The following is a 12939-nucleotide window of genomic DNA, read 5'->3' on the forward strand; positions in this document are numbered from 1 at the left end:
ATTATTAATGAATTTATAACAGGTAAATTTATCGCATACCAGTGCGAAGTTCACTAATAATCACTATGCCATCGATGTTGGAACTTGTTTTAAACAGTCTTCAATTTGCTTATGTAGCAGACGGAAAGTTTCTAGAATAAAATCACGAAACGTTTTTAAAGAGTTGAGAATGCTTATCATATTTCAAGCACAGCTGGGCAGAATACTTTCAAAAAGTATTTGAATACTAAATAGTAAATACTTTACACAAATCAAAGGTATTTGAATACTAAATACTTTTACGTCCAGCACAAGCGAATACTAGATACAGATACATTGAAAAGTATTCAAACACTTTAGAATGTATTCGAATACTTTCAAAGTATTCGAATACTTTCAAAAGTATTCTAATACTATCAAAGGTATTCGAATACTATAAAAAGTATTCGAATACTTTGAAAAGTATTTCATTAACTTACTTTGAAAAGTATTCGAATACAGAAAAAAGTATTCAAATACTTGTCACACAAATACATTAAAAATTTAAAATAGTATACTGTATAAAAGTCTTAATATTACTTAAAAAAGTTATACTTTGATTTTGTGACAATGGAAACTTTCCCTAAACATTTCTAAATTGTTCTCAAATATTTGAATAACTTAAAAGTATACTGCCTTTTTTGAGGCCGAAAAAAAAATGGCTGAGATCGACCGGGAAAAAACATTTTCTTATCGAATGTGGCCCGTAGAATCCATAATTTAAAACCGTTTGAAGATTGGGCTACTAGAAGTTACAGCCCTTTGAATTTTTTTTCGAAATTTGTTTTTTGTCCATAACTTTTTATTGAGAAGTCTGATCGAAAAACTACGAATTTTTTTGGATTCTACGCACCAAAATTAATAAGAAAAAGTGTTTTCCCGAGAAATTTTGGTGCAGTCGATTTTTGGTAAAAAAGGAAGGTTAAACACTGCCTTTTTTGAGGCCCGAAGAAAAAATTGTCTCGGATCGACCCGGAAAAAAAATTTTCTTATAGAATGTGGCCTGTAGAATCCATAATTTTAAACAGTTCCAAGATTGGGCTACAAGTTCAAAAGTTACAGCACTTTGCATTTTTTTTTCGACATTTTGGTTTCTGGTCTATAACTTTTTATTGAGAAGTCTGATCGAAAAAGTACGAATTGTTTTGGATTCTACGCACCAAAATTAATAAGAAAAAGTGTTTTCCCGAGAAATTTTGGAGTAGTCGATTTTTGGTAAAAAAGGAAGGTATTCAAATACTATGCGAAGTATTCGAATACTAAATATTTGTGAAAGTATTTGAGTTACAAATACAAATACTGCTTCCATAAAAGTATTTAATTACAAAGTATTTGAATATTTTAAAAATAATAATAATAATGAGATCTTTATTCTTGGAACTGTGCATCACAGCCATTGAGACGTCACACAAAGGATTTGAATACTAAAAAGTATTTACAAAATCGAATACTGACCAGCTCTGATTTCAAGGAAAGAATGCTTCACATCCGCTTTCATACCTTATCGCAGTTGGCTAATCATTTATCGACTTAATGGCGTCTATTGGCGCCCCAACGTCTGGGATACTAACACTACAGTATCTTTTCCAAACTTCATACATACCTCATTTGTAGTCGATAAAGCGGAATCAATTGGCAATGAATCTTTTTCTTTAAAAAATACCTTAATGACTTTTCTATTTTTAGTCATTTTTGTACCTTCGAATGTCAAAACTTGGCGCTTTTTATTACTTTGGAAAGACTCTTATTAACACACAATTGGTTCAAAGTGACTTTGGAAAGGCAAGAAAACTATGGACATATTCCAGTGGATATGGGGGAGCTTATAGAATCAAGAGAAAATAAAAATCTTCGTATGCTCAGTTAAACAATCGTTTAAAAGTCTCTTTAAAACTTTACAAAGGCCCTAATAAACCGTCAGTTCGAGAAATCGCCTTTTAAACGCGTTTCATGGAGTACCTTCAAAGAGCATTGACCTTTGGGGCCTTTACAGAGCGGTCTAATGTTTCTGATTATGTTAGTGCACTTTCAGAGCTTAAGAGCTCTCGGGTTCCTAGATTACGGTACTGCAACAGCCTTCCAGTATCGTCTAGCTTTATAAAGTCCACAAAAAGCTTGGAAAAGGCTTAGAAAGGGACCTAGGGCCTAGAGGGTTAGGTACGGAATTAACCCCACCAGTTCCGGTAAGATACAGGAATGCTCTAGAAAAGCATTAGAAAATCCTGGAGGCACTTGTAAGAATTTGAAGAAAACCGCTTGGCCATTCCTAGGCAAGGAAAAGTGGCAACTCTGAAAATGGGGCTAAAAAAGTCTTCAATGTGGACCTTTCCTTCACAACTTTTATGTTTATAAAGCGATTGTGATAATTATTCGTTCCAAAGTTAGGAACGGAAAGCCTCTCACTTGCCCAATTACCCAGATTAAAAAATTCGGAGGCAGCGGCCCTAGCAGTAAGGGATGAAATGTACGGAAGTATGGTAAGCGTTACACAACACTTGTCTGAGCGGTTGTTTTTCTTTTGCGAAGTACCACCCTGCGTAGGCTGGAACCCTAAGATCTATTGATTATTGAAACTCCTTGCTAAAGATATTATAAAGTAATATAGGTACCTACAAAGTCCACATTCCAGAGCAATTCAAAGATTACCAATAGGTACTAATTAGTCTAATAATCACATCACAAGTCATACAAATTAGAAAAACTGGCAAATTATACGTCAGTTACATACTTATACCTAACGACACAGGCTTAATCACTTACATAGACTTAGTGCTAAAATCTTTGGATTGAAAAAAATATTTACATTGCTATGTACACGAAATTTACAGGCTTACTTAGACGTTAATAATATCAAGACATAACCATTAGTATAACAAGGGTGTATATCACCCATGCATTCGCAATAGTCATACTGACTGAATTAATACTGTTTCGCCTTGGAAGCGTTACGGGATCATCGTAAATATTTTGACTTCGAATGTCCTTGCTGTAATTTTTTATATCTTGCGCGGGCAAGAGGGGATGCGTCGACGTGAAAAAGTGCGGAGGAAACAGGGTTGTCGGTTTTGTAGGTGGAGGCGTCGGTTTCGGTAGCGAAGAATGGTACAATGGAATGGATAGGACGGTTGGTTGTGGAAGAGCGTTTTTGTGATCAATAACTTCGAACGGCACAATGTTGGAGTGATAGCCGGTGGCGGTGATCTAAAAGAATTTTTTGAATTGGAATTAAAGGACGTCAAATACCCACCTCCAGTCTGTACTTCCCCGGTAACAAGATTCTCCAGAATTCTCCCAGTTTTGATGAATTAAACGTCATTTCCCTTCCGATAACTTTCAAACGTGCCTTTGCTATCGGTTTTTGGTTTCGGCTATCGTAAATAGTGCCACGTACTCCTCGGTGTGCTTGTGTTATGTATTCTATCAGCGCCTGGAAATTATTGTTATGGTAGTTTCTAAGTTTGGCACTTACTTCTCTATTATCTTCCCATAAGTGAGGCAACTCTTTGGCAGATGGATATTTGCAGCACGATATTTCCAAAGTCAACTCCATGCATCCATGTTTGAAATAATTAAAATCTTGCATTCCGCCTAAAAACAATTTTTACATATCCTTCGCGTAGTTTTCCACGCATCTACCTTGAAATGGGTACCACGCGGCTCCATTGGTGATTCCCCCCGTGAAGTTTTTCCCACCATCGGGACAGGCTAAGCCCAAATGCATCTTGGGATGTCGATTCGCGTAAACTTTCGCCAAGTCTACGAAGACGTCGTCATCGGCCGAAATGGATGGCGGATTCGTGGGCAATGACGCTGTAATCAAAAACGATGATGAGCATCTCGCGGCAGCGTGTAAGCGTTGCTAACATAATAGCCATGCTAAACTAAAAGGGCAATACCGACACCATGCTGAAGAACTGTAAATGCATACCTATGTAAAGGTATCTTAATCTTTCTTGCTCCAGTGGATCATCTGTCTCAGATAATTCCCGCAACAATTTCTCCCATTCTAAAACGTTATTAGTGAACAGCAATTATTAGTCACATACAAAGACAAAGGAAACGTAATCTAAAGTTTTGGTTTTTAAAAGGCATGCATTGCGGTTTTGTGGCATCGTGAATATACAAAGGTCTTCTTTTATACGCAACAAACTGTCAAAAGAGATAACAAAAAATGCTAACTTTAATTTAATCAGGAAATTGAGGCAGCAGTATTCCTCAAAAGAGACCATATCTTCCAATAGTCAAGGCTGGATTGCAGGGGCGAACACGAATGAATTAGAACTCGAAGGGTCTCGAGGTCCTATACCTTTTATCTAAGACCTAGGGCTGTCTTCTACCAGGACAGTGTTTTTAGAGTAAAATTTTAGAGTATTATTTTGCCTTCTTACATTCTATGCCCTCTTTGGAGATCTGAGTCGGAATGTAAATTTATAGGTACCTATGCATTTTTGGTGTATTATACTGCAGGGGATTCCAATTAAAAATTTGTTTAAAGGGAAGCATTTTAAGTTGACATCTTATTTTAACAAGGAAAATTAACAATAAAATATAGATAACAATTATATTTCCTCTTCTCTTACCCCCATCAAAAAATGGGTCGTGTGATACGCCATTTGATAACTCATTCCATTCTCTAGTGGGGTAATTTTCATTTGTGCCAATTATGAAAATGCCTGATTTGCAGTAGGTACAACAAGTAATTTATTGTTGAATGTGGTGGTTGTGACAAGAAAGAAATGTTAAAGACTTGCAAAAGAAGTGGAAAAGAAACGCGGAGGAACATAGCGTGGAAAGATGAAAGAGTAAGAAGAAATAAAAAGGACATGAAAGGGCGTAGTGGAAGTAGCAGACGACCTCAAGTGGACCAGTGAAAAGAACAATTGAATTGTTTAGGAGAATTTTTGGTGGGAAGTGAAAAATTTGGATTCAGCAATCCAAAATGCAGAAAGTAAGCCTATTTCCAGAACTAACATTAATTTTGCAAGCTAAGGTCCTCATATGTTCTTTATTGCCTGGACTAAATGTACCTGTACCTAACAGCAATGCTGGATTATAGGTATAATCCAGAATGGCTTTAAAATAATCGTTTTGATCCCCAGAGGGGACCTACAATACCACGGCAAGATTTTATTCATACAACATCAACAAAAAGCTTCATTTTGGCATGTTGATATGCTCTCTGAGCAATATATCCTAACAAGCACGCTATTTTTTTTGGGAGGGGGAAAGGCACTTTTCCATTCTAACTTTATTGCCGTGCAAAATTGTATAATTTATGTAAAATGAATAATATAGGTGTGAGCACCAACAACAAAGCTACCAAATTCCAATTCGTTTGTTGGTGGTTTGTTTTGACCACAATGACATCATATCATGTATATAAACTTGAATAATTTCAAACTTACTCAACTCCTTGACGGTATCAAAAGGATAATTGGCCACCAGCGCACCACCATGCAGGCTAGCCGACAAGATGAACGGAATTTTATCCATCCATCGCTGAATTGCGTCGGACTCCGGCTGCGTTGGATACATATTTTCGACGTAAAAATCGGGAAAATTCCTGTTCAGATCCATATTTCGCACATTACATCTCCCATGTTCGCCGACGCACATGCCTTCACTCGCCTTTTCAAATCCATCGGGATTCATGCTTGGTAATATGTAAATTCTGGTATTTTTCATAATCCACGTCACCGTTGGATCGGATTCGTAATTCTCCCCCAAGTACTACAACGTCGGGAGATATCAACCGAATTTAGTTTTGTTCCAATTACCTCAATTAAATGCAACAAAAGTTCTCTTCCAACGGCCTCATTTCCGTGTATATTTCCAATTAGTTTCACATTTGGAACACCTACCGCTGATCTATTTACAGCGGTTAGTTCAAGCACCCAAAGTCTTCTTCCTGAAATGTCCGGTTGCAACACTGTTTAACGCCCCAAAGGAACTTACCTTCTTTGGAGTTACCAATGGATTTCAGCGATGGAGAGAGTTTGGGATATGATTGGGAGAATTTTTTTAAAATGTTCGTCAATTCCTCGTATTTATGATAACTGAAATCCAAGGTAAAAAGCCCGTTTAGTGTAAATACAGTTATAAAGGCGCACAAATAGATTCGCATTTTCACACCAGGCACCAATGCCGAACAACAAGTTACTACGAAAGCTTTTCGCTGTATGAATGAGCTTTCGCGCTTGGCTCCTGTTGGGAGCTTCCCCTTCTACGAAACGATGAAAACAGAAAACCGAAGGACAGCCTTGCTTTTCGCCCCATCCAACACAATAAACTTATTTATAAAAATAAGAAAAACGTTACATGTTTATACCAATCTTTTATCAGTAAGGTATCCACAGCGCTGATTAAATATACACCGGATTCCAAACCACGGCGGATGTTTTCTGATATCCTTCGATATTTCTGTGAATAATTTTGCTTGACGTTATACCGCCGTTTCCAGGCGAGGAAAAGTCTCGGACTCTGATTTTTTAGGACACCACATCTACATTCCAAACCCGACAAGTTTAAAAAGTTGCCCCTTTTTTAACTAATTTTAGATTATCCTTGAAACAGTTCGCTTAACCTACTTAGAGTACAGCCCGCATGCTCTCCCATTTAAATAACAAATTACCGAATTTTGCATTTTTTTCCGTTTAGCTCTCGCGATGTTTCTCCGGTGCTTCTTTACAAATTTAGATGGCAGATAAATGCCCGTTTAAATGACTCTTTAATGTAAAAAAATGAAATACGTGCACTCTTTTATTTGCATCAGCGACGCCTATACTGTGGCGGATTTACGCAGTAGCACATAGAAACAAGATACGAAGAATGGCATACGATTTTCAGTAGGGGAAATTTTCTACCACTCAGCTTTCGAAAACCAGACTTTTAATCCGGCTCATATTCATATTCCTTGAACTCGTAGAAATCGATTCATGGAAGGTTTGATATAGCTGTCTCTTTTCGTTCTCGAGTTAAACGAGGAACAGAGCTGGGCAGAATACTTTCAAAAAGTATTTGAATACTAAATAGTAAATACTTTACACAAATCAAAGGTATTTAGAATACTAAATACTTTTACGTCCAGCACAAGCGAATACTAGATACAGATACATTCAAAAGTATTCAAATACTTTAGAATGTATTCAAATACTTTCAAAAGTATTCTAATACTATCAAAGGTATTCGAATACTATAAAAAGTATTCGAATACTTTGAAAAGTATTCGAATACAGTAAAAAGTATTCAAATACTTGTCACTCAAATACATTAAAAATTTAAAATAGTATACTAGATAAAAGTCTTAATACTACTTAAAAATCAAGTTATACTTTGTATGGGGTTAGCTTTTTTTATATTTCTATTGTTATATACAAATTTAAGGGGAATAAAAGCGTAATATTATTATTATATTATTATATAGGAGGTATGTACCTACCAGGACCTTTCATATACCAGTTATATCCTTAAGAATACGTGTACCAGTTTTCAAAGCGATCGTACGTCGTGCCAAAGATCATACTACACCGATCTTTGGTCGTGCACATGATACATACGCCTTTCTGAAATTAATCCTAGCGATTTTGGAACAGATCCATTTTTGACCATCCGTTTGTCCGTGTGCATGATAGTTTGTTTAGAAACGTGTCATCGCTTTGAAAATTGGTACACATGGTCTTAAGGATATAAGAAAGGTCCCTATTGTTTTTAAGTTACGTAGACTATCGAATCAAAAAGTTTCACTCCAGGATCGTTCGGTATTCAGTTGTATCGGATTTTTATATTTGATTTTGTGACAATGGAAACTTTCCCTAAACATATTGTTCTCAAATATTTGAATAATTTAAAAGTACTGCCTTTTTTGAGGCCGGAAAAAAAATGTCTGAGATCGACCGGGAAAAAACATTTTCTTATAGAATTTGGCCCGTAGAATCCATAATTTCAAACAATTTGAAGATTGTGCTACTAGAAGTTACAGCCCTTTGAATTTTTTTTCGAAATTTGTTTTTTGTACATAACTTTATATTGAGAGGTCTAATCGAAAAAGCACGAATTGTTTTGGATTCTACGCACCAAAATTAATAAGAAAAAGTGTTTTCCCGAGAAATTTTGGTGCAGTCGATTTTTGGTAAAAAGGGAAGGTTATACACTGCCTTTTTTTGAGCCCCGAAAAAAAAAATTGTCTCAGATCGACCCGGAAAAAAAATTTTCTTATAGAATGTGGCCTGTAGAATCCATAATTTCAAACAGTTCCAAGATTGGGCTACTAGTTCAAAAGTTACAGCCATTTGAATTTTCTTTCGAAATTGGTTTCTAGTCTATAACCTTTTGATTGGGAAGTTAAGTATTCAAATACTACGCGAAATATTCGAATACTTCTCAAAGTATTCAAATACCTTGCGAAGTATTCGAAAACTTTACGAAGTATCCAAATACTTTCCGAAGTACTCGAATACTAAATATTTGTGAAAGTATTTGAGTTACAAATACAAATACTGCTTCCATAAAAGTATTTAATTACAAAGTGTTTGAATACTTTAAACTTTAAAGGATTTGAATACTAAAAAGTATTTACAAAATCGAATACTACCCAGCTCTGACGAGGAACAGATGAACAGACAGACAAAACATAACATAGGGGGAATTTTTTTTCTTTCGAAAAGTTTCCCTAAAAATGCATGACTGACTAGATGTATGGCATTTAGCGGGAAAGAATCCGAGCTGAGCTGAATCCGATTGAATAAAAAAAATAACACCCCTGTATAGTCACACTATCTACTCGTAGGTAACTGGTAACTGGTATAGGTTACACGGCTCTCAAGGAAAGTTTCCGATTCGCCTATAGCTCTGGAAAGGACATTCTGAAATTCTACACATGGTTTTTCTAAAATTCCTACCACATAATTGCGCACCCCCGAACCGTAAAGGGTCCTGTTGGACAAAGTGCGCATACTTGCCTTACTCGTTGTGCAAAATCGTATGCAACGAGCTACTTCCCGATTATAATTGCAATAATGAATTAATTTTGTCGTTAAAGAGCCCACACAGTCATAAGTTTAGCTTTCGAAATGAATCCTGTCAATAATATATTACTACTGTCATTAAAGCACGACCTGAAAAGTATAAACGGAATCAATCTACAACTCTTGCGTTATTTGCCCGAGTTTCAACTGAAATCGTGGTTATTTCCCACAAAGAAATGTACAGAAATCGACACGAAAGTGGTAGGAGACAATCAGTATTTGAAACTGTTAGAATACATTGTCGATAAGTACGTGTCAGTCCAATAAGTTCGAAAATAAAGCTATAGTTTAAGATTATATTTGATGGTGAATTTAATGGCAAAGTTTTTGGAGGATAAAAGATGCCAGCAGCCGCCATTCAAAAGCATGGAAGCGCCAAGTAGTTTATCACTTGGAGGAGCGAGCAAACTGCTGTGGCAGAAACTTGAAGGTTTAAAATCTGTAGAAACGGTGGGTAGAGCTTTTTGACCAGTCGTTAAGCTCAAAAAATTGATTACAGTCGAAATTTGACCCGCCCTCATTTGATGCGAGCTCATCCCTGTCGTGTGATCGCTATTCCCAAACGCCAGTTGAACCAATTTCTTGCAAAAACTGTGCTGTATCAATAACTTGCGTCAGATCCATAATGGATGAATTACAGGATTACAAAAGGTGTACACTTCTTAGTGCGTTAAGGTAATTTTGAGTATTTTAAGACCGTCACTAGTATTATTTTGCTCCAGGCAAACTCTCAAAGAAGATATATACGATAGGTCTCAATATGGATGTTTAACACAAGTATCACAAGCGATCATCGAAGAAATACGGACACAAATGAGCCACTTGGAGACACTGCAAGCCGAAAATATCAAAATGCGTACGAAACTTGACTCAAAAAACACCAAATACAAACACTCGGTAGAGATAATTAGGCAAACTAATAAATCTCTACAACAGTCCAAGACCGTGGCCAAGAATGGTACCTGCAACAGCTCATTAACGTCTACTTAAAAAACTGTCCTTAGAAACGCTCAAAAATAACTCTTTGTCAAAAACGATCAATGATCTTCGGCAGAGTAATACACAGCTGGAGCACGAACTGGCATTTTGCGAACAGCATGTCTCGACGCAAGCGTCGGATCTAGCCCTGAGTGCTACTAACTGCGAACTTTTAAAAACCAGCTTGAAATCTGTCAAGCTAGAGAATGCTAATCTAAGTGAAGAAATCAATTCTTGCAAGAAAATGTTGGCAAAGACGGATTCAGAGAACAAAACCCTTAGGGCTGAATTGGACTCGTGCGATAAACTCGAGGATTTTAAACGTTCTATTGTTGAAATTAACATTGCGTGTCGATTCACCTTCGAAAAATTACAAAAGATTAATTTGCAAATTGAGAAAAGGTCGCATAATTTGGAAAATTTAGCTGACAGAGTTGCGGTTTGTATACATACTAGTAATACTGCCGTAGTTTGATACCCTACATTTTTGTAGGATTTTATTGATCAAAGAAGGATCAATCAGAATAAGAGGACCAAAGCACTTAGACAAACTCTGCCGGAAATTACGGGTGCGTACCTATAATTCATTGCGTGCAATATTTTCAGGGTGGTTAAATTAAAAATAAATATTATAGGTACCAATAAAGTTGTGAATGTTTTTAATCCATCGAGTGCCCTCCACTTTGTTTTGGAGCTTAGGCTAGATAAACGGATAAACCCTAAGGGTATTATTTCCAATTAACCGGAAGGACAGATTTTATTAGAAGAATTTGTTTTCCCAGTAAAAATATATATAAAATAAATATGGTGAGCATCATGCCATTTTGGGAAAAAGTATTAGCTAAATGATGTGTTATATTTAGTAGAGGTACATTGAAAACTTTTATGCGTAATTTCCGTCCATCCGTCCGTGTATACCTATGCACATAAGTAAAACCTCAATTCACATACAAATAAATGTAAATCCGATGTTACTTCCCAAAATTAGGTTTATCAATGCATTTAAAAATTACCCGAACTCGCATCACAGTTCACATTTAAAATTGGGGTAGTAGGATAGTGCCGAATCCTGAAATGTGCTTGAGCTTTTACCACTTGCTATACTCTAACAGTGACATTTATTTGCAGGTGACCCCGTCGCTGACATGAGGAAACAACTGATAATTAATAAAGCATCAATAAAGCAACTGGAAAGCGATAATCGCAAATTGGTAGAAACAATCCATAAAATTCAAGACACATCTTTAAAGCATTAATTAAGGCTCTCTATTACAAATTGTAACATATGTAGGTAATTAATACAAATCACTCTCAGGGAAGAATTTGTACTTATACGTTTTTTAGCGAATTTCAGTAGGGACATTTTTTCCCACTCAGTTCGTATTCGGGAACCAAACTTTTGATCCGGCTCATATTCAATAGTTGAACTCATAAAAATCGATTGGCGAAAGTTTGACATCGCTGTCTCACACCGTTTTGGAATTAGGCGAGGAACAGACGGGCAGACGAACAAAACCATTACATAAAGAACATTTTTTTCTTTTAAAAAAACCCCAAAAGGCACCGAGCGAACTTCTGTAATCGCTCATCCTAAATAATAAACGTGCACTAAGCCTCTAGATAATTTTTTTTCTCCACTTTTTTTATAATAAAACATCACCTAATTTGGTTGTACACAAAAAAGAAAGTCTTTCGAATATTTAATAAAAATATTCCCTTGTTAGTTGAAAAAAAAGGTGTGTTATGTCACGGCGCTAAAAACTTAGATATTAAAAAAAAGTTTTTGATAGTTTTACATAATTTATAATGCCTATACACTCGCAAATTTTTAACGAAAGTAATTTTTTTGTTTTTTAACTTTGAAATGTTTTTCTGTTTTTTTGTAATACAACCTGGCACAATTTTTGTAGGTTGTACACAGAAAAATAAGGTCTTTCGAATAACTTAATAAAAATTTTAGGTTGCCGTTAGGAAAAAAAAATTCGATGTAATTGTGGCGCTCCAACATTTAAAAAAAAATGTGGCTGGTTATTTTTCGCTTCAGTATGCCTAATATACATATACAAAATTTGCACAAAATCCGTGGAGCCGTTACCTCGGAAAATTTCCAACGTACGCACATATATACAGACGGAAAAAAATTTAATTCTTTAAAAGTTACTTAAAATGATCTAAAACTTTGACATTTGATGAAATTTTATCATGTCCAAAAACGGTGATCGCGCTAGGAAGATAAAAATTAAGTAGCCGGGAAGTACGCGCACTTTCCTAAAAATGAACAATGCAATAAGTTGGAAAAAATTAATTTTTAATCAGTGGAAAAATTACATAAAACAAATCACAATGTTATTAAGTTTGATTTTACGCAACTCAACTGCGATAGTGGACGGAGCGGTGCGATAGCCTTGGCGGAAAGGTACAGCATCTCGAGCGCCACCAGGACTTTGTCGATCCTTGCTGCTGGTTAAGGACGGCCGTCGGTTTTGGATCGGTTTCGGAAGCCACGGCTAGACATACGGAACAAACGGAAAACTCCAGGGATCTTGCGGGTAAATTTGGGCGGTAGTACCTAAAATACTAAATTTTCCCCTACTTGTTCACGCCGAGGGCTATCGGACGTTACAAAAATAATTTACATATCTCCACCAGGAGCAATAAGAAACTTCACAATTATGTTCGGCAGATGGTTTTTCTTATCGTTGGCTAACCCACAACGCTAGAAATCAAAGCAATTACTTTTACCTTCTCCCATTAGTATCAATGTATAGATATGGTGCGTTCATTAATTCTGATATAATTCTTGAAAACGGGTGCTTCGTTACTGAAGGAAAGAAAATGGCATCCTTTTGTGCATCGTGATGTGCACTTTGAAACGCTGCGCATTTTGAATGTTCATACTTATTAGAAAGAAAACCAGAAA

General features: G+C 36.1%; 2 protein-coding genes across 3 annotated transcripts; one reads left to right on the top strand and one right to left on the bottom strand.

The window, feature by feature from the left end:
* Positions 1–2667: 2667 nt before the first annotated feature.
* Positions 2668–6371, bottom strand: LOC116168537 (carboxypeptidase D-like). 2 transcript variants are annotated; one of them, XM_031484437.1, is made up of 8 exons: positions 5974–6371; positions 5796–5926; positions 5424–5748; positions 3947–4024; positions 3655–3828; positions 3488–3606; positions 3266–3445; positions 2668–3219 (listed from the first exon to the last, which is right to left on the bottom strand). In XM_031484437.1, the coding sequence occupies exons 1-8, from the start codon at positions 6140–6142 to the stop codon at positions 2869–2871; spliced, it is 1527 nt and encodes a 508-aa protein (XP_031340297.1). In that variant the 5' UTR covers positions 6143–6371; the 3' UTR covers positions 2668–2868. The 2 variants fall into 2 exon arrangements, with proteins under 2 accessions (XP_031340297.1, XP_031340298.1); XM_031484438.1 differs by lacking the exon at positions 3947–4024 and having other exon boundaries at positions 5974–6360.
* A 2715-nt stretch (positions 6372–9086) lies between these two features.
* Positions 9087–11275, top strand: LOC116167942. The gene is made up of 7 exons (XM_031483565.1): positions 9087–9289; positions 9335–9491; positions 9541–9716; positions 9764–9999; positions 10046–10458; positions 10513–10588; positions 11148–11275. The coding sequence occupies exons 1-7, from the start codon at positions 9087–9089 to the stop codon at positions 11273–11275; spliced, it is 1389 nt and encodes a 462-aa protein (XP_031339425.1).
* Positions 11276–12939: the final 1664 nt, after the last annotated feature.

This window comes from Photinus pyralis, unplaced genomic scaffold, assembly GCF_008802855.1.
Source record: "Photinus pyralis isolate 1611_PpyrPB1 unplaced genomic scaffold, Ppyr1.3 Ppyr1.4_LG4, whole genome shotgun sequence".
Lineage (NCBI taxonomy): Eukaryota > Metazoa > Arthropoda > Insecta > Coleoptera > Lampyridae > Photinus > Photinus pyralis.

Bases quoted from the DNA above. Each gene is read 5' to 3' on its own strand.
- LOC116167942 (XM_031483565.1), top strand. From the start codon at position 9,087: ATGAATCCTGTCAATAATATATTACTACTGTCATTAAAGCACGACCTG. The intron at 9,717-9,763 runs GTAATTTTGAGT...ATTTTGCTCCAG, and splicing joins ACACTTCTTAGTGCGTTAAG to GCAAACTCTCAAAGAAGATA. The intron at 10,589-11,147 runs GTGCGTACCTAT...ATTTATTTGCAG, and splicing joins AACTCTGCCGGAAATTACGG to GTGACCCCGTCGCTGACATG.
- LOC116168537 (XM_031484437.1), bottom strand. From the start codon at position 6,142: ATGCGAATCTATTTGTGCGCCTTTATAACTGTATTTACACTAAACGGG. The intron at 3,829-3,946 runs GTATGCATTTAC...TTTTGATTACAG, and splicing joins ATTAAGATACCTTTACATAG to CGTCATTGCCCACGAATCCG. The intron at 3,446-3,487 runs GTAAGTGCCAAA...AATAATTTCCAG, and splicing joins TATGGGAAGATAATAGAGAA to GCGCTGATAGAATACATAAC.